The sequence below is a fragment of the Silurus aristotelis genome (assembly GCF_946808225.1).
Source record: "Silurus aristotelis genome assembly, chromosome: 11".
Taxonomy (NCBI): Eukaryota; Metazoa; Chordata; class Actinopteri; order Siluriformes; family Siluridae; genus Silurus; species Silurus aristotelis.
The window spans coordinates 5,333,977-5,357,127 of NC_139584.1; the positions used below are offsets into that span (position 1 = coordinate 5,333,977).

Sequence of the window (23,151 nt, forward strand, 5' to 3'; positions counted from 1 at the left end):
ACGTGATACCCAGAAGGTTAATTCAATGTTTCAAAATGATTTTGTTTCAACTTAAATGCCGAAATGGAGTAATTTATTATAACTTTACTTCCGGTATCCGCTGATGAAGCCACGCCCACTTTTGTTTGCAGTGCGGCGGGAAACGTGCGGTTCTGTTTTAGGGTTCAGTTTGAAGGAAAATGATTTTAAGTGCAAAACTCTTTTAGAAACATTTACATTTTACACGATGAGCAAATTAACATCTGCTACGAGAAATAAGACACAAGCAGGAAAGAAGCTCCGCAGGACCGGAGGAAAAACAGGTCAGAAGATGTTTTGGTCAAATCCAGAAACACATTTAATTCTGCAGGTTTCAGGTTTCATTCGACCTGAAAAATAAATATACAGAAAACAGTGTATTTTCTCTTAACGCAGTCTGAACAACCTGTTACTTTCCTACTGTCTACTACTGAAAACACTGACTGCATCAGACCACTCCAACACTGTCTTCTTCTCCATACCTGCTTTTTCTACTTCTTCTTCTTCTTCTCCATCCCTGCTTTTTCTACTTCTTCTTCTCCTTCCCTGCTTTTTTACTTCTTCTTCTTCTCCATACCTGCTTTTTCAACTTCTTCTTCTTCTTCTCCATCCCTGCTTTTTCTACTTCTTCTTCTCCTTCCCTGCTTTTTTACTTCTTCTTCTCCTTCCCTGCTTTTTTACTTCTTCTTCTCCATACCTGCTTTTTCTACTTCTTCTTCTTCTTCTCCATACCTGCTTTTTCTACTTCTTCTTCTCCTTCCCTGCTTTTTTACTTCTTCTTCTTCTCCATACCTGCTTTTTCTACTTCTTCTTCTTCTCCTTCCCTGCTTTTTCTCCATACCTGCTTTTTCTACTTCTTCTTCTTCTTCTTCTCCTTCCCTGCTTTTTCTCCATACCTGCTTTTTCTACTACTTCTTCTTCTTCTTCTTCTCCATACCTGCTTTTTCTACTACTTCTTCTTCTTCTTCTTTTTCTCCATCCCTGCTTTTTCTACTTCTTCTTCTTCTCCATCCCTGCTTTTTCTACTTCTTCTTCTTCTTCTTCTCCATCCCTGCTTTTTCTACTACTTCTTTTTCTTTTCCATACCTGCTTTTTCTACTTCTTCTTCTTCTTCTCCATCCCTGCTTTTTCTACTTCTTCTTCTTCTTCTTCTTCTGCTCCATCCCTGCTTTTTCTACTACTTCTTTTTCTTCTCCATACCTGCTTTTTCTACTTCTTCTTCTCCATCCCTGCTTTTTCTACTTCTTCTTCTTCTTCTTCTGCTCCATCCCTGCTTTTTCTACTTCTTCTTCTTCTTCTTCTTCTCCTTCCCTGCTTTTTCTACTTCTTCTTCTTCTTCTTCTCCTTCCCTGCTTTTTCTACTTCTTCTTCTTCTTCTTCTTCTTCTTCTTCTTCTTCTTCTCCTTCTCTGCTTTTTCTACTTCTTCTTCTCCTTCCCTGCTTTTTCTACTTCTTCTAATTCTCCTTCCCTGCTTTTTCTTCTTCTTCTTCTTCTTCTCCTTCCCTGCTTTTTCTACTTCTTCTTCTCCATCCCTGCTTCTCCTCCTCCTCCTCCTTCTTTTTCTTCTTTTTCTCTATCCCTGCTTCTTCTCTTTCTTCTTCCCTTTCTCTTCTTCTTCTCCTCCTCCACCTTCTTTGTCTTCTCCATCCCTGCTTCTTCTTCTTCCCTTCCTTTCTTTTTCTCTTCTTTTCTTTTCGTTTTCCTACAACATGACAGTTTTATTTCTTCATCAGTCCTGTGCTTTCTGCTTTGTGCCCCGTGTGTGTGTGTGTGTGTGTGTGTGTGTGTGTGTGTGTGTGTGCGCGTGTGCATGTGTAATCCTGTAGAAGAGCTGCCTGAGTCGTTGTATCACCGCTTCCATGATGCAGCAGAGCTTCAGCTGTTCCGAACTCACCTGCTATCCTGGTACGATCAGACGAAGAGAGATCTGCCCTGGCGTAAGCTGGTAAATCATCACACTAATCAAAAGAAGATTGCATTATTTATTTATTCATTCATTCATTCATTTATGGAAATAAATGAGATGTTTTAAGAAGAAGAAAAAATTTCTGCAAAGACGACTTTCTTATAACTTATATAGCTTATAACTAATAATATGAACTCACTCATAATCCACAGGTGTTTAGTTGTTATGTTGAGTTTAGTTTCTTCCTTTTCCTTTATTTTTAGACCAGAATGATCTGAGATGATGATGATGATGATGATGATGATGATGATATTATAGTGTTGTGAAATGAGCATGAGAATCTTAATGTTTCCTCTTCCTCCCTCAAGGCCATGACTGAGAAGGATGATAACGTCACGACGTATGGAGGCGAGTGTTGATGTTTTTCCATCTTCCGCATTTCTGTTTGAAATACAGATGATGTGAGGAATTAGAAATTCAGAAAATTGTATTCATAAAAGTGAAATGAAATCGCTAAACGTAATCATATAAATCCACGGCCCCCAATTGTTGTTGCTTCACGAAATGTTTTCACGCAAAACAATTATTTTAATGTAATTATTTCATATACAATCAAATATATAAGAACTTAATGCAAAATCAGTGGGAGCTGCATTTATCAATGCATGACTGAAACAAGTGTGGAAAATTAAAAACATTTCAGACCACCAATGTCAATAAAATTAATAAAATAAAAACTTCAACGTTTTTATTCTTTTTGTGTGGCCCAGGACCAAATAATCCACGGGCCGGAACCGGTCCACAGCCCAGTTGTTTGAATGAATTACGATATGTGTGTGTGTGTGTGTGTGTGTGTGTGTGTGTGTGTGTGTGTGTGTGTTGCAGTTTGGGTATCGGAGGTCATGCTCCAGCAGACTCAGGTTGCCACGGTGATTAATTACTACAACCGCTGGATGAAGGCAGGTGACAATAACAATAGTTTTAATCAATTTGTTTAAAAATAAACAAATAAATACACTTCATAGACAAAAGTTTGTGGACACCTGACCATAAAATTATGTGCTTTTGAACATCCCATTCCACATTTAGTTCTCACTTGCTATTATAATAACCTCCATTCTTCTGGGAAGATGTTCCCAGTACTGAGCACAAGGAAAAAAAGTTTATGTCGAGATCACGAGAAAATAACTTTTGTTATGGCGAGACGTGTATGTTGTGATCACATGAAAACGGCTCCTGTTGCATTGAGATCATGAGAAAACAAGAAAGAAGCCTCTTAGTATTCAAATAGTAATAATTATAATACAACATAACTCTCTCTTTCTCTCTCTCTCTCTTTCTCTCTCTCTCTCTCTCTCTCTCTCTCTCTCTCTCTCTCTCTCTCTCTCTCTCTTCTCACAGAAGTGGCCGACAGTTCAACACCTCGCAGCAGCTTCTTTAGAGGTCAGTAAAACAGAAGAAATGCGTTCTCGTCTTGTTGTCATGTTCGATCTCGTATTGTGTATAAACATAGTTTTGGAAACGAAACTTTGGTACAAATTCGTAGCAGAAAAACCAGATGTGAATCAGAAACTTGGGTGTAAATGGTATAGTGTAATGCAGGCTACACATTCGGCCAGTCATTGTTAGTGAATGGATCAACCCCAGACAGGCCATGGCTAACTATGACAGCAGTATCTCGCTGGGTTCTTCATCAGGAGGTGAATCAGATGTGGTCGGGACTCGGATATTACTCACGAGGACGGAGACTTCACGAAGGAGCTCAGAAGGTTTTAAAGCCTGTTATTAGACTGTTTAATGTGTATCATATTAAAGAATATGCATTAAGGTGTGTGTGTGTGTGTGTGTGTGTGTGTGTGTGTGTGTGTGTGTGTGTGTGTATGCACTGTAGGTAGTGCATGATTTTGGTGGCAAGATGCCAAAAAGTGCTGAAAATCTTTTGAAACAGCTTCCCGGAGTCGGACGATACACAGCAGGAGCTGTGAGCTCCATCGCACAGGGGCAGGTGAACCCACACATCACAACACTATACACATACTGTATATATTAGTGGTGTAACGCTACACTCATTTACAGTTCGGTCCATAACTCGGGTGTTAAGTCAGGGTTCGTTTTAATCACGGGTACGGTTGGGGGAAGAAATGCAATACATAAAATTGCTTGTCGTTTTCTGTCGTTTCTTATTATTTAACATTTTGTGATTAATATTTGACCAATTTACATTTTTAAAACAATTTAAAATAAAATGCCTTCTTGGATGAATAATATATAAAAAGAATTTGATAATATTTTATAAAAAAATTAAATAGAATCAATCAAATTAATGCAATACACTTTTTGTATTATATTGATTTAATTGAGTAATCAATTAAATTAAAATTAAATTCAATAAAATTCAATAAAAAAAATTAATGTAAAAAAAAAATTAAATACTTTACATTTATTTGACCCCATTTGGATCATACAGATGTGTATGTTAAGTGCATGTGTGTGCGTGTTTTACATTTAATATTTAGATTTTCTAAAATATATTTAAAGTAGTTAAAATATATTATCTTTTCTAATTATTTCAGCACACTGTAACAAACGTCTTCATTTTTTACATCCTTCATTTATTCACTCTCTCGGTATGTGGAAGTGTCAGGATTTTCTCTCCTTTTTAGAGATAGACATAAAACTCTAAATAACCACTTTCTGGTTAGCGGCTAACGCTAGCGCTATAGATTCTTTAGCGTTTTCATGTCTGCGCAAAACAGATCTTATGTCCGGTATGGACCGAGTAGCCACAGTGACACTGCTCTAACGCTGGCATTGTTGTGTATGTTTTCAAGTTTAATAATAATAATAAAAAAAAAAAAAAAGCTCAAATAAACAAAACTTGAGGTCCGCCACTTAATACGTTCCTGAGGGAACTCAGATTTTAACTGGGTAAAAAGGATTGCATTCGGTACACGTGTGGAATGTGTACTAAATGCTGAATTTTTCATTTACATTGCTGAAATGCGAGGGGTGCACTCACTTTTGTGAGATACTATATACATATATATGTACTATAATATATATATATATATATATATATATATATATATATATATATATATATATATATATATATATATATATATATATATATATATATATGTGTATATACAGTGAGGAAAATAAGTATTTGAACACCCTGCTATTTTGCAAGTTCTCCCACTTAGAAATCATGGAGGGGTCTGAAATTGTCATCGTAGGTTCATTTCGACTGTGAGAGACATAATCTAAAAAAAATAATTCCAGAAATCACAATGTATGATTTTTAATTATTTATTTGTATGATACAGCTGCAAATAAGTATTTGAACACCTGAGAAAGTCAATGTTAATATTTGGTACAGTAGCCTTTGTTTGCAATTACAGAGGTCAAACGTTTCCTGTAGTTTTTCACCAGGTTTGCACACACTGCAGGAGGGATTTTGGCCCACTCCTCCACACAGATCTTCTCTAGATCAGTCAGGTTTCTGGCCTGTCCCTGAGAAACACGGAGTTTGAGCTTCCTCCAAAGATTCTCTATTGGGTTTAGGTCTGGAGACTGGCTAGGCCACCCCAGAACCTTGATATGCTTCTTACAGAGCCACTCCTTGGTTATCCTGGCTGTGTGCTTCGGGTCATTGTCATGTTGGAAGACCCAGCCTCGACCCATCTTCAATGCTCTAACTGAGGGAAGGAGGTTGTTCCCCAAAATCTCGCAATACATGGCCCCGGTCATCTTCTCCTTAATACAGTGCAGTCACCCTGTCCCATGTGCAGAAAAACACCCCCAAAGCATGATGCTACCACCCCCATGCTTCACAGTAGGGATGGTGTTCTTGGGATGGTACTCATCATTCTTCTTCCTCCAAACACGTTTAGTGGAATTATGACCCAAAAGTTCTATTTTGGTCTCATCTGACCACATGACTTTCTTCCATGACTCCTCTGGATCATCCAAATGGTCATTGGCAAACTTAAGAAGTGCCTGGACATGTGCTGGTTTAAGCAGGGGAACCTTCCGTGCCATGCATGATTTCAAACCATGACGTCTTAGTGTATTACCAACAGTAACCTTGGAAACGGTGGTCCCAGCTCTTTTCAGGTCATTGACCAGCTTCTCCCGTGTCGTTCTGGGCTGATTTCTCCCCTTCCTTAGGATCATTGAGACCCCACGAGGTGAGATCTTGCTAGGAGCCCCAGTCCGAGGGAGATTGACAGTTATGTTTAGCTTCTTCCATTTTCTAATGATTGATCCAACACTGGACCTTTTTTCACCAAGATGCTTGGCAATTTCCCCGTAGCCCTTTCCAGCCTTGTGGAGGTGTACAATTTTGTCTCTAGTGTCTTTGGACAGCTCTTTGGTCTTGGCCATCTTAGTAGTTGGATTCTTACTGATTGTATGGGGTGGACAGGTGTCTTTATGCAGCTAACGACCTCAAACAGGTGCATCTAATTTAGGATAATAAATGTAGTGGAGGTGGACATTTTAAAGGCAGACTAACAGGTCTTTAAGTGTCAGAATTCTAGCTGATAGACAGGTGTTCAAATACTTATTTGCAGCTGTATCATACAAATAAATATTTTAAAAATCATATATTGTGAGTTCTGGATTTTTTTTTAGATTATGTCTCTCACAGTGGACATGCACCTACGATGACAATTTCAGACCCCTCCATGATTTCTAAGTGGGAGAACTTGCAAAATAGCAGGGTGTTCAAATACTTATTTTCCTCACTGTATGTGTATATATGTGTATATATATGTATATATGTGTATATATGTATATATGTGTATATATGTGTATATATATGTATATATGTGTATATATGTGTATATATGTGTATATATGTGTATATATGTGTATATATGTGTATATATGTGTATATATGTGTATATGTGTATATATGTGTATATATATGTATATATGTATATATGTGTATATATGTGTATATATATGTATATATGTGTATATGTGTATATATATGTATATATGTGTATATATATATATATATATATATATGTATGTATGTATGTATGTATGTATATATGTGTGTGTGTGTGTGTGTATATGTATATATATGTATGTATATATATGTATATATGTCAGTAATTATAGTCTGTGCGAAACGCATTGCTCTGTGTGTAGTTAGTTGGACATAACAAAGCAAAATAATTTGCCTTGTGAATTTCTGTAATGGAATTGCAATGGAGATGGTCATTTTTGTATGTGTGTGTGTGTGTGTGTGTTGTATAGGTGACGGGTGTGGTAGACGGAAATGTGACGCGTGTGCTGTGTCGTGTTCGTGCGATCGGAGCGGACAGCAGCAGTGCTCATGTAACTGATGCACTCTGGTACAAATAAACTTTTTTTTTTTTTTTCAGCAATAACTTATAGGAACACATTTATTCATTTAAATATTAATTAAATTGAATTTAATTAAAACCTCATTATATGCACTGAAGTTTCACCCAATTAATGAGCAAAAGTTTGTGGACACCTGACCATAAGATTTGTATGTGATTTTAAACATCCCATACCACATTTAGTTCCAATTTACTATTATAATAACCTCCACTTTTCTGGGAAGAAGCTCCACTAGATTTTGAAGTGTGCTTTTGAAGATTTGTGCTCATTCAGCCACAAGGGTGTTAGTAAAATCAGATATTGGTGTAGGTGAGGTAAGGAGGCCTAGGGTGCAACCTGTTCATGTTCATCCCAAAGGTGTTCAATAGGATTGATGTCAGAAATCTATAGCAGGAGATCTTCCACTCCAACCCATAAGCATATCTTCATGGAGCTGGCTTTGAGCACAGGGGTATTGTCATGCTGGAATATCTTTGAGTTTCATAGTTCATAGTCCAAAGACATCCTACTAATTGTGTGAAACCATGTTTGTATATACATATACACTTTTTATTTATTCACACTGTCCTTTCTTTACTTCCTTTTGGTGTCCTGATCATTGACATACTTTAAAACACCATAAAAAACCGCTCACCTTTTAGGAAGTTAGCTGACATGCTGGTGGATCCAGAGCGACCTGGAGATTTTAACCAGGCTCTCATGGAGCTTGGAGCCACAGTATGTTTGCCGAAAAATCCTCAGTGCGCTCAGTGTCCTGTTCACCCACACTGCCACGCCTACAACAAGGTAACACACAGATCACTCCATATTCTGTTCCTGTTAGAATGTCCGGAGTCTGAAACTGTGATGATGTCTGTGTATCAGGTTCGAGTGGAACAAGACAGAAGATCGGAAAGACTTCTGGGTAAATGTGACTCAACGTTGAACAGCTCCATCCCTGATATAGAGAACTGCAGTAGGTTTCATTTTCATTATTGTATAAATAATGTAGTATGTGTAGAGAAAAAATAGACAATAACATCCATAGTGTGTATTGTGTAGTGTACAAAAAAATCGGATGGATCATCTCATCTGTATATTATTAATATTTAGGGTAGAAGTACCTGTACCACATACAGTATAGAATAAAATTGTTAGTATTTAATATTCATAAGATAATTAGTGTGCAGAATGATACCTGATACCAATAGTGTATAATATTTTTGATTAGTATTAGGGCTGTAGTCTATTGCCTGTATACTACATAGGACGTATAGTATAGATTTTAGAGTATAGTATGTTGTTGAGGTGTTGTACACACATACCTTTAGTATGTAACATATATTATGTACAGTTTATTATAGAATCTTGGTTAGTATATAAGAAAAGTACATTTAGTGTGCTGAATAGTGTTTAGTACAAATAGTATAGTATTAGGAATGAAGCATACTACCTCTAGTATGCATTACAAAGAATGTATAGTGTAGTATAGTATTTACTGATACTGACAGCTAGCTTGATGATAACCGATTAATCAAATGACGGTTTTTAAATTGGATACCGGGGAGAAAAAACACATCATGCAAAACAATACTGAACTTCCTTTTTTTTTTTTTTTATGGTACTCGGAACATGAAAATGTGCTAAAGGAAATAAATATGAATATATTATTTATATTAATAAATAATGAGGGTAATAAAAGACATGCATTGAAACTAAAATAAAAAAAAATTACACTCTAAATAAATCAAAACAGTAACATCCACAATGAATAAAAAAGACAAATAAACAGCACATCAGTGATTTGCCTCTAGAGGCCGCTATTGTATAATATATTCAATCGATATTAATTTTTGCCTATAGTTCCAGCAATTAACTATCGGTGCCGTTCAATCGGCAAAACCAATGAATCAGTCGACCTCTATTATATACTAGATTTAGTGTTAAGATTACTAACTAGTACAGAGTTTAGTCCTGGTATAAAATATCTACGGTGTTCAGTTTAATACCTGTGGTCAGTTATATGTTTGTGTGTCTGTGTGTGATGCAGTAAGCCCCCTAGGCTGTAATCTGTGTCTGTCAGAGGACTGGGACAGCGAACTCGGGGTACAAAATTTTCCCCGTAAGCCGGTGAAAAAGGCGCCTCGTGTGGAGCAGACGTTGGTCTGTGTGCTTCAGCGGCAGAGTGACACTGACGGCAAAACTCAGTACCTGCTTACACAGAGGCCCAGTAAAGGCAAGACATCATACAACTATTAAACCTTACATTTATACAAAAAACACTAGTGATTTGACCCCTCGATGGCCACCAGGGCTGCTGGCAGGAATGTGGGAGTTACCCAGCATGCTCCTGGAAAACGGTGTGCCCGAGAAGAAGCACAGAGCCCTGCTAAATTCTGAGGTGCAAAGGATTGTGGGAACTGTTGCAGAGTCCTTACAGTATGTGGGAAAAGTGAGTATGGTCATAAGAGGTTCTGATTTTTGTATTTTTATAGGGACACTCATTTTATTTTTTGTTGCTTTAAAACAATGTGTTTACTTGTGTAATAAGTGTTAACTGTAATCTGTATAGTATGTAAAGTACACGAATTCATACGCTTTCGGTACAAGGCTTTCGGTTCAGTGCACATTAACATTGAGTTTATTTTATATAATCAATTTAATTGGTGCGGATTAAATCGATTACCCAATTTGATCAATATAATAAAAAGTGTATTGTGTTAATTTGATTTATTCTAGTTTATTTTTATATATTGTACTTGTAGAAAGTTGTATTTTATATACTATTTACCCAATATTATTAAAAAAAATTTTTAACTGTTCACAAATGTTAATAATAATAAACTATGTTAATATAAAGCAACAAGCAAATTCGTTCAGTAAAACTCATCATTATGCTCACAAATGTATTTATTTATTAAATCTCGCACAGTATCGCAATGTGGTATTCTTGTCTCCAGAAAAGCTGCTTGAAATTTTCCACGGACTAAATCTGTGTATTTATCGCCAAAAAAAAAGGAAAAAAGTGTAGTACCTGTAATATGTGTAGCATGTGGGGTGGAGTATTGTAGCTGTAGTATGCATAATTGTACAGTGTAGTGCAATGTATATACAGTGTACTATAGAACATGTATTATTTAGTATTTAAGAATCAGTAATACCAGTAAAATGTGTAGTATAGTAGCTGTAGTATGCATAATTGTACAGAGTAGTATAGAAAGTTTAGTATGTAGTATTTCTGGATCAGATTAGTATTTTGAATATGTATATTTTAATGGGGTACTATAATACCAGTAGGGTAAACTGTATAGAAAATACAATTACAGTGTAATATAAAGCATTTAATATTTTCAGTTAACATTAACTTTAATATCTGTAGAATTTGGGATGTTGGTTAATACAGCACCTGTAGTACATGGTATATAGAATAAAACAGGATGATGCTATAGGAGAGTGTGAATGTGTGTTTGAGACGTTAAACTGAAGCGTGTGTGTGTTTTTCCTGTTTAGGTGGTCCACATCTTCTCACACATTCACCAAACGTATATAGTTTACAGTGCAAGTGTGTGTGAGTGTGTAGAGGTTCAGAGAGACCAAAAGATCTGCTGGCTCGAACATTCAGCTTTGCAGGAGGCTGCTGTGTCTACCGGGGTTAAAAAGGTGTGTGTGTGAACGTGTGTGTGTGTGTGTGAACGTGTGTGTGTGAACGTGTGTGAACGTGTGTGTGTGTGTGAACGTGTGTGTGTGTGTGTGTAAACGTGTGTGTGAACGTGTGTGTGAACGTGTGTGTGAACGTGTGTGTGAACGTGTGTGTGAACGTGTGTGTGTGTGTGTGTGTAAACGTGTGTGTGTGTGTGTGTGTAAACGTGTGTGTGTGTGAACGTGTGTGTGTGAACGTGTGTGTGTGAACGTGTGTGTGTGAACGTGTGTGTGTGAACGTGTGTGTGAACGTGTGTGTGTGAACGTGTGTGTGAACGTGTGTGTGTGTGTGTGTGTGTGTGTGAACGTGTGTGTGTGTGAACGTGTGTGTGTGTGAACGTGTGTGTGTGTGTGAACGTGTGTGTGTGTGTGAACGTGTGTGTGTGTGTGAACGTGTGTGTGTGTGTGTGTGAACGTGTGTGTGTGTGTGTGTGTGTGAACGTGTGTGTGTGTGTGTGTGTGTGAACGTGTGTGTGTGTGTGTGTGTGTGAACGTGTGTGTGTGTGTGTGTGTGTGTGTGTGTGTGTGTGTGTGTGAACGTGTGTGTGTGTGTGTGTGTGTGTGTGTGTGTGTGTGTGTGTGTGTGTGTGTGTGTGTGAACGTGTGTGTGTGTGTGTGTGTGTGTGTGTGAACGTGTGTGTGTGTGTGTGTGAACGTGTGTGTGTGTGTGTGAACGTGTGTGTGTGTGTGTGTGAACGTGTGTGTGTGTGTGTGTGAACGTGTGTGTGTGTGTGTGAACGTGTGTGTGTGTGTGTGAACGTGTGTGTGTGTGTGAACGTGTGTGTGTGAACAGACCGGTACATGTATATACACTCTGTATGTTTGTTCTTGTAGATCATGAAGCTTTATGACGAGTCCACAAGCAAACTGCATGACACAAAGGTAAGAAATTTGTTTTATTTCGTTTATTTAAAGTAGTTTATTGTTGTTTTGTATTCATTGAAAAACACTTAAAATTTAATTTTAGAACTATATTTTACTGTTCCAGATATAATAAGCTCATACAATTTTAAATATTATACTTAATTTTACAGACTTTCTTCCTTTTTAAATTTCAACAGATTTCAAACTGTGTTTACAGAAATTATTTTGAGGATCAGGATATGATGAAGTTTTTCGAACCTTTTTTTGTCAATTTATTTATTAATTTTATATATATATATATATATATATATATATATATATATATATATATATATATATATATATATATATATATATATATTTTTTTTTTTCATTTTTTTAAGCAAATAATTTTATTACTTCCTGTTTTAGAATAAGAAACGAAAGCAAATTCCTCAAGCTGAAAAAGACAAGAAGGTCAAACGATCAGGAAGTGCAGATAACGGCGGCCCCAAGCAGCTCTCACTTACACGGTTCTTCACCACCTCGAAACAGACCAGCATCTGAAGATTACAGTCCGAAACCTTTTCATTCTGATCGCATCAATCCGACTTAAGTTGGATCTCGTGGTCTGACTCATGATTCGGGTCAGATCTCACAATCTTGCACATGAATTTCCTAAATCCGACTCAGTTCTGATCTCTGTACATGGCTTATGTTTTATTTAAGATCTCACCATCCAACTCATGATTTGATTCATTTATATTCAATTCAATTGCAATCCAATAGATTCGATCTCTTGGTTTTGGATCTTGTGATATGACTCAGGATTTGATTCACATTCTGATTTACAGGAGACAATTTGAAGTTGATTATTATGCATTTTAATTCTTGATGTATTCAGTCCACAGTACATTATGCATATTTCCCTGAACTGAGAGCCTTAAAACATAACATTTTACATTTATTTGAATGAATTTCTTTTCTCTTTAACATATTTTATGTAATCTGTCATTGTAATTTCTAAATAAACTCTGACCAAAAACACTGAATATTTTCAACTTGACTTGACATACTCAAAGCTTATTTTACATTCTGTGGTTAATATTCTGATATTAATAATATCAGACTTCTATAATGAACAAAACTACACACACACACAGACACTCAATGAGGTCAAGGTCAGAGCTCTATAGCAGGTTACTTATGATATAACAGGTTACTTCCACTCCAGCCCATAGTGCTGACACTGGAGACTCCTTTTTATAAATGATTTATAAATTAAACCTCTTTATTCTACAGATAACTATATAAATATATTGTTCACTGTTCAGTGTGTGTTTAATGTGTTATATGTTCTTGACTGTAGGAGAGTGTGTAAGAGAAACAAGCGGGTGTATGGTCATGGTGTTTGGAAAAGAACAAAAGTCCTGCCTGGGTTAAATCAAACAATGTTTTTTTTTTCCCCTCTACTTTCAAAATAAAGTTTAGTTTTCATACTTAGTACTCGACTTATGCCTGAGCTGTGACCCCAATGAATGCCCATACAGCAGTTGTGCATCCAAACCAGAAAAACTGCCTGGTTTTGAACAGGAATAATGATGAGTGGTGGAGCTTGTTGTGCCGAGGTTGAGGAGGGTGTTGCAGCAGGGTTTGGATCCTGCAGCAGGACACATTTACAGTCTTATCAGTGTTCTGAGAGGTGAACCCTCACGTCCAAAGTCTCCAGATAAAGCAAAGTAGAGAAAAATCTAAATTAGGTGAGTTTTAACTTTGTAACAAATGACATGTGCATAATGTTTTGATCCAAATGAGTTTCAAATCAGGTCTGAGATGATGAATATTATTATTAAGTCTCTGATTTTGGTGAATCTATGCAGTACATTAAGTTTGTGTATGTGTGTGAACTCTCACTTCAGTCCAAATGGAAAGTCAGCTTGCTTTGAGTTAATACTGCTCATCAGGCGTATGTGATTCTTTCCCATTCAAATGTGACTCATTGTACCTCAGTCACATATGTAGCCTATTTAGTTTGTTATTTAATCAGCTGTCGCTTTAGTTTAAATCTTGTACAGAAAAGAAAGAAATGCGGAAATAACACCTTGTACAGGCAACATGCCGTACCTGACCGAGTCGGCTCTTTGAATCGACTCTTAGGTGAAAGCGATGTCGCTCAAACTTTACTGACATATAAAGTCTGAATAACTTTTAACTTCATATTTAGACCTAAGCTAGCTAACTATACGTTTAATAATAAAACCCGAAAAATAAATTAGCATCACCGACGTGTGATTCGTTGTTCAAAAGAGTCGGCTTGATTTTGACTCGCAAATGTGAACAGATTCATTTAAACCATAATAATACACTTTAATAAGTATAAACGTGTATTTAAACTGTTTAAATCATTTGGCTAGCAAGACGGCTAATGATACACAAAAACTTAACAAAACAGGTAAACTTCTGTTCTCAAACGAATCGGATGTTTGAGTCAAAATGTCTAGTCGACTCTTTAAACTGACTCTTGGGAGTCTCCTCGTATATAAATCACTTGTGCAGGATATTAAAAAATAAATCCTGTCATTTTGTTCGATATGAATTTTGCAGGGTTATTGTCCAGGGTCAGGTCAGTAATGGCTTCAGCGTGGCAGAGAGTCGAGTCTCTGCATCGTTGGATCTTGGAGAATGGAGGTGTGTTATCATGATGTGATATCTACTCAATATTACTGTGTAATCACATCTTCAGGTCTAACAGATTTGTTTTCCATTTAATGGACAGTCCACCAGGTAAGTAGAAGCTCCAGGGTCCTGCCCAGCCCTATGATTTGACCCTGAAATCTAATAAAGAGTAACTGTTACTAATTAGATAATTAAGTGTAATAATTAAGTGTAATAATACAGACTATCATGTTTATGTAGAATAATGAGCAGATGAACATTATCTTGTGTTTAACTGTAAGATGTTGCGCTTTCTTTTAATAATTTAATTGTTCTGCATCTCCTTTGCATTCGAAATTAAAACTTTTGTAAAAGTCATTAGAGAGTCTTTTCTCAAATGTAGTAATCTGGACAATTATATTTCAGCTTCGCACTTTATAGATTTATTGATTAGTACTAATCGCATCTTGGCCAATGTGTGTAGTGCAGCAGGTTGTATACATTCAGAAGCTTGAAGTCTATTTACTTTATTGAGATGCAGCACTGCACCCTTTAAAGAGCATCAGGGTTCATGATGCATTTGAAATTGAAACTTTTGCAAAATTATTTTTTCTGCCCAGACCTATGTTTTGACACAGAAATCGAACATTAAGTAAATCAATACAGACTAACAGCTTTATGAATGTCTGGTGGGATGAATATTATCTTCTGTTAAATTTTCAGTGTGTAAAGTGTAAGATGTTGCACTTTAATCTCATAATTAAATTGTTTTGCATGTCTCTCTCTCTCTCTCTCTCTCTCTCTCTCTCTCTCTCTCTCTCTCTCTCTCTCTCTCTCACAACATGTTCAGTCACAAGGTTTCTGCATGGAATCGTCAAAAAAAGCTTTCTTTAAAATGTTTGCTTTATAGTGTAGATTAATACCAATCACAGCTTGGCTGATGTGTGTAGTGCAGGAGGTGTTGAGATATTGGAACTTTTGCAGAAGTCAGTAGAGAGTCATTTTGCTCCCTAGTCTTTCCTTATATAATCTGTATTTTCTTAATGTATATTCAAAACTGTTAAAAAAAAAACAAAAACAAAAAACACCACATTTGACCTTGGTGTGACCTTGGCCTTTTGGATCAGTTCCAAAATATAATAATTTCTTCTGCTAATCCTTAGTGATAACTTCACATAAACTATATAATCATACAACCACTGTTAAAATATCCTAGATGATTGAACAGAATTGTTTTTATATTATTTATTTATATATATATATATATATATATATATATATATATATATATATATATATATATATATATATATATATATATAGTGTCCTGTTGTTCCAAAAATAATTAAATTATTAATTATTATTAATAAAAATAAACTCTTTTGCTGAACAAATCCTGAATTTCTGCCTGTTTTGTTTCATTATTGATTCCAGATAAGAGAACTGACCCATGGCTGCTCGTTTACTCCCCTGTCCCAGTCTTCTGTATTTTTCTCTGCTACCTCGGCATCATCTGGCTCGGACCCAAGCTCATGAGAAACAGGGAAGCGGTGGACCTCAAATATGTCCTTATAGTTTATAACTTCGCAATGGTTTGTCTGTCGGTCTACATGTTTCACGAGGTACAGTTTCCTCAACACTATTCTACTTTTGCTTCCAGAGTCAGGAAGGGAGATATCATATCTCTAACTATCTAGCTAGCTACTCGAATATTTATTAGTTATAACGTTACTGAATTACACCATGGTCAATGTAATAACTGGATTGTGACTGGCTGGAGGTTCAGGTGCACGTTTAGAGGATTGTACATACAAGTAGTTTGCGGTCAGTTGAATCAGCTTTCTATAAAAATGCGCTGCTCATAAACACAGTTACAGAAGCATATAGAGAGAGTGACAGCAACTGTAAACATTTCCAAATTAGCTTACTAAGCTACATGGAGGATTTTCTATTTTTTGGGGGGTTGAATATAGTGATTTTGATAATAAAAAAAAAGGCGAGGCACAAACTGAAGAAGAAACCGTTTAAATGAGAAATATAATAAAAAACTGCACTGGGACTTAACAACAACAGCTTTATTATTCGTAGAGACATGGCTCTCTCTCTCTCTCTCTCTCTCTCTCTCTCTCTCTCTCTCTCTCTCTCTCTCTCTCTCTCTCTCTCTCACTTTCTCTCTTTCTCATACCTATTTATGACATTACATTTAATTACTGTAATCTTGTTGCACTGCTTTTTCTCTGTGTGTAAATCCGAGCAGCAGGACTCAAGATCTAATGAGTGATATATAAAATAAAGTGTTATTGAAGTGTTATATCTGTTCAGTCAAACATCAGTGACAGATTGAAGTTGGTGGTAAATGACCATAAGGTGATAATCCACAGCTAGGCGTGAGGTTTTACAGTACATCATTTTAGATCTACCTCGGGCCGTTTATATAATACCTTTATATAATACAACTATACAGCTGTACAACAGTTTTACAGATATGTTTTGATCACTTATGTATTTGGTATTGTCTAGTTCTTAGTGACGTCTTGGCTGTCAAACTACAGCTACCTCTGTCAGCCTGTCGACTACAGCAGCAGTCCTCTGGCTCTGAGGGTAATCATTATCCCTTTCTCAAATAAGGAATAAAACACTGTGTGCTGTGAAGTGTTAGGAAACATTTAACAGTGCAGTGGTGTAATGAAGCAGAGTTACTCTAAACTTGATTTGTTTTCCTGTAATAGGAAGTTCTTTTGTGTTTACTGTAATTTCAGTCCTACTGCATGGGGACGTAACATTTTAGTAGCTTAAAAAAAACATTCCTTCACCAGCCTCTATTTTTTCCGCCTAGTTAATAGTTACTAAGAATTCACAAAGAAGTATAAACTCCTGTGTCCTGAAGATGTCCAAAAATTTAAAGTCCTCTCATGTATTTTTATTTTGCCGGTTCTCAGATAGCCAGTGTGTGCTGGTGGTTCTTCTTCTCCAAAGTCATCGAGCTCAGTGACACGGTAAGTAGCTGCAGAGAATCATAGTTGTTAGTGCTTGGTTGTAAGTGTTGGTGTTTAATGGAGAACCTGATATTTGATGGTTAATGTTTGTGTTTGATGGAGAACCTGATATTTGATGGTTAATGTTTGTGTTTAATGAAGAACCTGATGTTTGATGGTTAATGTTTGTGTTTAATGAAGAACCTGATGTTTGATGGTTAATGTTGGTGTTTAATAAAGAACCTGATGTTTGATGGTTAATGTTGGTGTTTAATGAAGAACCTGATGTTTGATGGTTAATGTTGGTGTTTAATGAAGAACCTGATGTTTGATGGTTAATGTTGGTGTTTAATGAAGAAACTGATATTTGATGGTTAATGTTTGTGTTTAATGAAGAACCTGATGTTTGATGGTTAATGTTTGTGTTTAATGAAGAACCTGATGTTTGATGGTTAATGTTGGTGTTTAATGAAGAACCTGATGTTTGATGGTTAATGTTGGTGTTTAATGAAGAACCTGATGTTTGATGGTTAATGTTGGTGTTTAATGAAGAAACTGATATTTGATGGTTAATGTTGGTGTTTAATGAAGAACCTGATGTTTGATGGTTAATGTTGGTGTTTGATGGAGAACCTGATATTTGATGGTTAATGTTGGTGTTTAATGAAGAACCTGATGTTTGATAGTTATTGTTGGTGTTTAATGACAATCTTGGTGCTTAGTGATGGATGTTGGCGTTTAATGAAGAACCTGTTGCTTGATGGGGTATGTTGGTTTTTAATAAAGAACCTGATGTTTGATGGTTAATGTTGGTGTTTAATGAATAACCTGATATTTGATGGTTAATGTTGGTGTTTAATGAAGAACCTGATGTCCGATGGTTAATGTTGGTGTTTAATAACAATCTTGGTGCTTAGTGATGGATGTTGGTGTTTAATGAAGAACCTGTTGCTTGATGGTATATGTTGGTGTTTGATGGAGAATCTGGTGCTTGATGGTGATTGTTGGTGTTTAATGAAGAACTTGATATTTGGTGATTAATGTTGTTAATGAAGGTATGATGACATTTCATGTCATTTATGTTTGTAGTCAAATGCTAATAAGAAATATTTATTTTTGGGTAAACTGTTTGTTTGTGTTTGATGGTTTGATTATTGATGTTTATCAAATAACAGGTGTTTTATGAATGACGTTCAGTGGTAAATATATAAGTTTGCTGGTGATTGTTTGAATGTTTGGTGTGTGCTGGTGATTTTTAGGGTGTTTGATATGGTATTTATTTACTGGAAAGTGGTGTGTGATTGTATACATTGGAGAATGGTGTTTGTGCTATAAATGAAAGCTTGTATTAAAGTGTGCTGTTAATAGGTGTTTATATGGTCTTTATTGGTGAAGGTTGAATAACAAATTAATGTTTTGTTTTGTTTGTTTTTTTAAATATTAGTGAATAATGGTGTTTTGGTTTGGAGTGTTTATGGGTGTTGGTTTTTGGTATTTGCTATTTGTTTACATTTTTTGTCTGATATTGTTAAAAAAAAAAAAACCCTGAAGTTTGATGTTAATAATTTCACCAAAATATTGAAGAAAGATATTTAATGGTGCTTATTTGGGAGCATTGGGGTGTGTTTATGTTTGAGTTTTCATTGCGGTTTGTTTGCTGTTTAATTGTTAATGGTGGTTAATATTTGGTAAGTTCTGGTGTTTCCTGGCCATACATTGGTGGCCTCACAGCACTTTTGATCTTTTGTCTTTTTGCTTTTGTTTTTACCCTCGTATCACCAGGTGTTTTTCATTTTGCGAAAGAAGAACAGTCAGCTGACTTTCCTGCACGTGTACCATCATGGCACCATGATCTTCAACTGGTGGGCCGGAGTCAAATACGTCGCTGGGGGACAGTGTACGTTTTTTTTTTTTTTTTTACATCCTCTGACTGATGTTTTCTTTTGAAACAACTTTTTGTACTGATGTGTAAAAGATCCTTTAAACTGTATTGAATACTTGACTGTGTGTGTGTGTGTGTGTGTGTGTGTGTGTGTGTGTGTAGCTTTTTTTATTGGCCTCCTTAACACCTTCGTACACATCATCATGTATTCGTACTATGGCCTGGCAGCTTTGGGTCCAAACATGCAGAAATATCTGTGGTGGAAACGTTACCTCACCTCCCTGCAACTGGTAAATACACAAACACACACACGCACACACGCCAGCACAAATGCACACCTACTGACAAGCAATCTCAAATGCTCAATACGCACACCACCAAGTGCACACACAAACACAACATGAAAACATGCACACACACAAATATAAACACAAACGCATAGACTCTCACCAGCACAAATGAATGCCTCCAGTGCAAACACACACACACACACACACACACACACACATACACACACACACACACACACACACACACACACACACACACACACACACACACACACACACACACTTTAACACTTAAGCAAGAAACTGAAGCTGTGCGTATCATATTTCTCCTCTTTTTTTGGTTCTCAGCTTCAGTTTGTTCTTCTTACCACACACACTGGCTACAACCTGTTCACCGAGTGCGACTTCCCTGACTCCATGAACGCTGTGGTGTTTGCCTACTGCATCAGCCTCATCCTTCTCTTCACCAACTTCTACTACCATAGCTACATGAAAAGAAAGAACAAGCGCCTCTAAAGCAGACTCCACCCCTTTAAGAAGTCTAACCCTAAAAGAACGTGTAAGAAAATAATTAAAGGCAACATCAGTGTGAACATCAGGAGCAAATAGTCTCCAGTACACATCCTCAGTGATATTATAATTGCTTCCTCCATTATACAGTGGGGGAAATAATTATTTGATCCCCTGCTGATTTTGTGACTTTACCCCCATACAAAAAAAATTAACAGTCTAGAATTTTTATGGTAGGTTTATTTTAGAACAATGAGACAGAATATAAAAGAATTAATAAATAAACTTTAAAGAAAGATTATACATTAATCTGTATTTGATCTCCTACCAACCAGCAAAAATTCTGACTCCCACCCACCCTAATCAGTCCTGTACCTTTGAGAAAGAACTCCTAGTATCAACTTGCGATGTGTATAAAAGACACCAGTCACAAAAGCAACCTCTTCCATTCAAACCTCTCCACCACCATGGGCAAGACCAAATAGCTGAGGACGTTCGGAGACAAGATTGTAGACCTGCACAAGCCTGGAATGGGCTACAAGACCATCAGCAAGAACATTGGTGAGAAAGAGACCACTGTTGGAACGATAATTCGAAAATGGAAGAAATACAAGATAAGTCACTCACGCTTGCTCTGGAGCTTCATGCAAAATCTCACCTCATTGGGTAAGTATGATATTAGAAAGGTGAAGGATCAGCCCAGAATTACACGGTCGGAGCTTGTTAATGATCTCAAGAAAGCTGGGACCACAGTCACCAAGAAAACCATTGGTAACACACCGAGGTCCCTCTGCTCAAGAACGCACATGAACAGGCTTGTCTGAAGTTCAGCAATGAACATCTGAATGATTCAGAGAAGGCTTGTGAGAAGGTGATGTGTTCAAATGAGACCAAAATTGAGCTCTTTGGCATCAACTCGACTCACCATGTTTGGAGGCGGAGAAATGCAGAATATGACACCAAGAACATAAGAAAATAAACCTACCATAAAAATTCTAGACTGGTCATTCCTTTGTATGGGGTAAAGTCACAAAATCAGCAGGGGATCAAATAATTATTTCCCCCACTGTATATACGTTAAGATGCCAAAGAGCTTTAATGATGCACTTCTCACTCGAGAATGTAATGGGGAACCTGATGTTCTACTTAAATTAGCTTCATCTGTGGCAACTTATGTAAGAAGTAAGAACATTTTAAATATGACCGAAAAGTTTTACCTCGCAGAAACATACTCTGAAGCAAAACAATAAAAACAACAATAAAATATTCTTAAAATAAATGTGATGGTTTAGGTTGTGTTTATTACAATGTTCAAGTTCCAGTTTATTGCTAAATAAACTTATTTCTAACTATTTCTATATAGTTTTCACAATGCATATTGTCTCAAAGCATCTTTACAGAATGTAAGAATTATAGAACAAAAAAATGTAGTGAATTATGTGTGTTTATCCCTGATGAGCAGATAGTACGAGGAAGAAACCTTGAGAGGAACCAGACTCAAAAGGGAAACCCATCCTCATCTGGGTGACATCAAGAGTGTTATTATAAATAATAAAAACAATACAAAAAGAGATCGTGAGAACTACCATGAGCACCGGTTGAACATTCAGTTGTAGTTGTGGAACCATTCTCAAAGTACAATGTCCAAACTGTACGTTAAGTGGGATCAAAATGGCGCTGGCACGTCTTTAAATGGTTTGGGATGTTTGTGGAGTCGCCATCTACTCTTTGAAGGTCCATAATTTTCATGAGGTGGGACACGACTGGAGCTGGCGCAACCTCAGGATGCCTCGGGATGGGTAGAGAAAGAAATGCAGTGAAAAGGAATTAGCGTAGCTGCTGTTTATGATATTAACAGCACAAGTTGATAATGTGCATGTGATCAGATGTACTCGAGCACAAGGTTATGATGTGATGTGTGTTATGTGTAGAACTCGCTAAAAAGATATGTCTTTAATCTGCACTTAAACTGGGAGAGTGTGTCTGAGCCCTGAACACTGTCAGGAAGACTATTCCAAAGTTTAAGGGCTAAATGTGAAAATGCTCTACCACCTTAATGGACTTTGCTATTCTAGGAACTACTAGAAGTCGTGAGTTTTGAGACATTAAAGAGCGTGAAGGATTGTAGTGTGTTAAAAGACTGGATAGATACATGGAAGCCAAACCATTTAGGGCTTTGTAAGTAAGTAGCAGTCGTTTGTAGTCGATTCGAAACTTAACAGGATTGGGGTTATACGGTCATATTTTCTTGACCTTGTGAGAACTTTGGCTGCTGCATTCTGGACTGTAGCTTGTTTATTAATGATGATTAATGATTAATGACAACCACCTAGTAATGCATTACAATAGTCCAGTCTGGAGGTCATGAATGCATGGATGAGCTTCTCTGCATCAGATATAGACATGTTTCTTAGCTTAGCAATATTTCAAAGGTGGAAGTAGGCTGGTTTTTGCGCCAATGAGCAAAATCTCGGTCTTATCAGAATTTATTTATAGAAAGTTATGCATCATACAATTTTTTTATTTCTTTAACACACTGAGTTAACCAGGCCAATTCATCTGGTTTTGATGAGATATACAGCTGGGTATCATCCACATAATAAAAGCTAATCCCATGCCTTCTAGCATTATTTCTTATGGGACGCATGTAAATTAAAAAAATCAGGGGTCCTAGAACTGAGCCTTGTGGCAACCCATATATTACTCGCATTAACCTGTATAGTTCTTCATTAAGATATGCAAAATGTTAACAATTAGACAGGTATGATAAATGCCTGTCCATGAATGCCGATGCAATTCGGTAAGCATTCTAGGAGAAAGTTATGATCTATAATGTTAAATGCACTAAGATTTAGTAAAACTAACAAAGAGTTGCAGACTTGGTCCAAAGCTTTACTCTTTACACATGCCCTGACTATACTTTTTACCTTTACACATTTTTCATTGCTTTGCTCTTTAATTGACCTTTTATACGACTTTGTACCATACTTGCGTTGTACTTGACTTTATTT

General features: G+C 36.6%; 1 protein-coding gene across 1 annotated transcript; it reads left to right on the top strand.

Annotated features, from left to right (window-relative positions):
• Positions 1–21,414, top strand: mutyh (mutY DNA glycosylase). The gene is made up of 23 exons (XM_083555136.1): positions 1–302; positions 1,846–1,964; positions 2,294–2,333; positions 2,811–2,884; positions 3,327–3,368; positions 3,623–3,694; positions 3,817–3,930; positions 7,197–7,294; positions 7,949–8,093; positions 8,172–8,262; positions 9,337–9,522; positions 9,599–9,738; positions 10,797–10,946; positions 11,820–11,867; positions 12,261–12,392; positions 13,531–13,588; positions 14,433–14,516; positions 15,918–16,105; positions 17,004–17,084; positions 17,423–17,479; positions 19,241–19,355; positions 19,503–19,630; positions 19,979–21,414. The coding sequence occupies exons 1-23, from the start codon at positions 104–106 to the stop codon at positions 20,144–20,146; spliced, it is 2,529 nt and encodes an 842-aa protein (XP_083411262.1). The 5' UTR covers positions 1–103; the 3' UTR covers positions 20,147–21,414.
• The last annotated feature ends 1,737 nt before the right edge of the window (positions 21,415–23,151 follow it).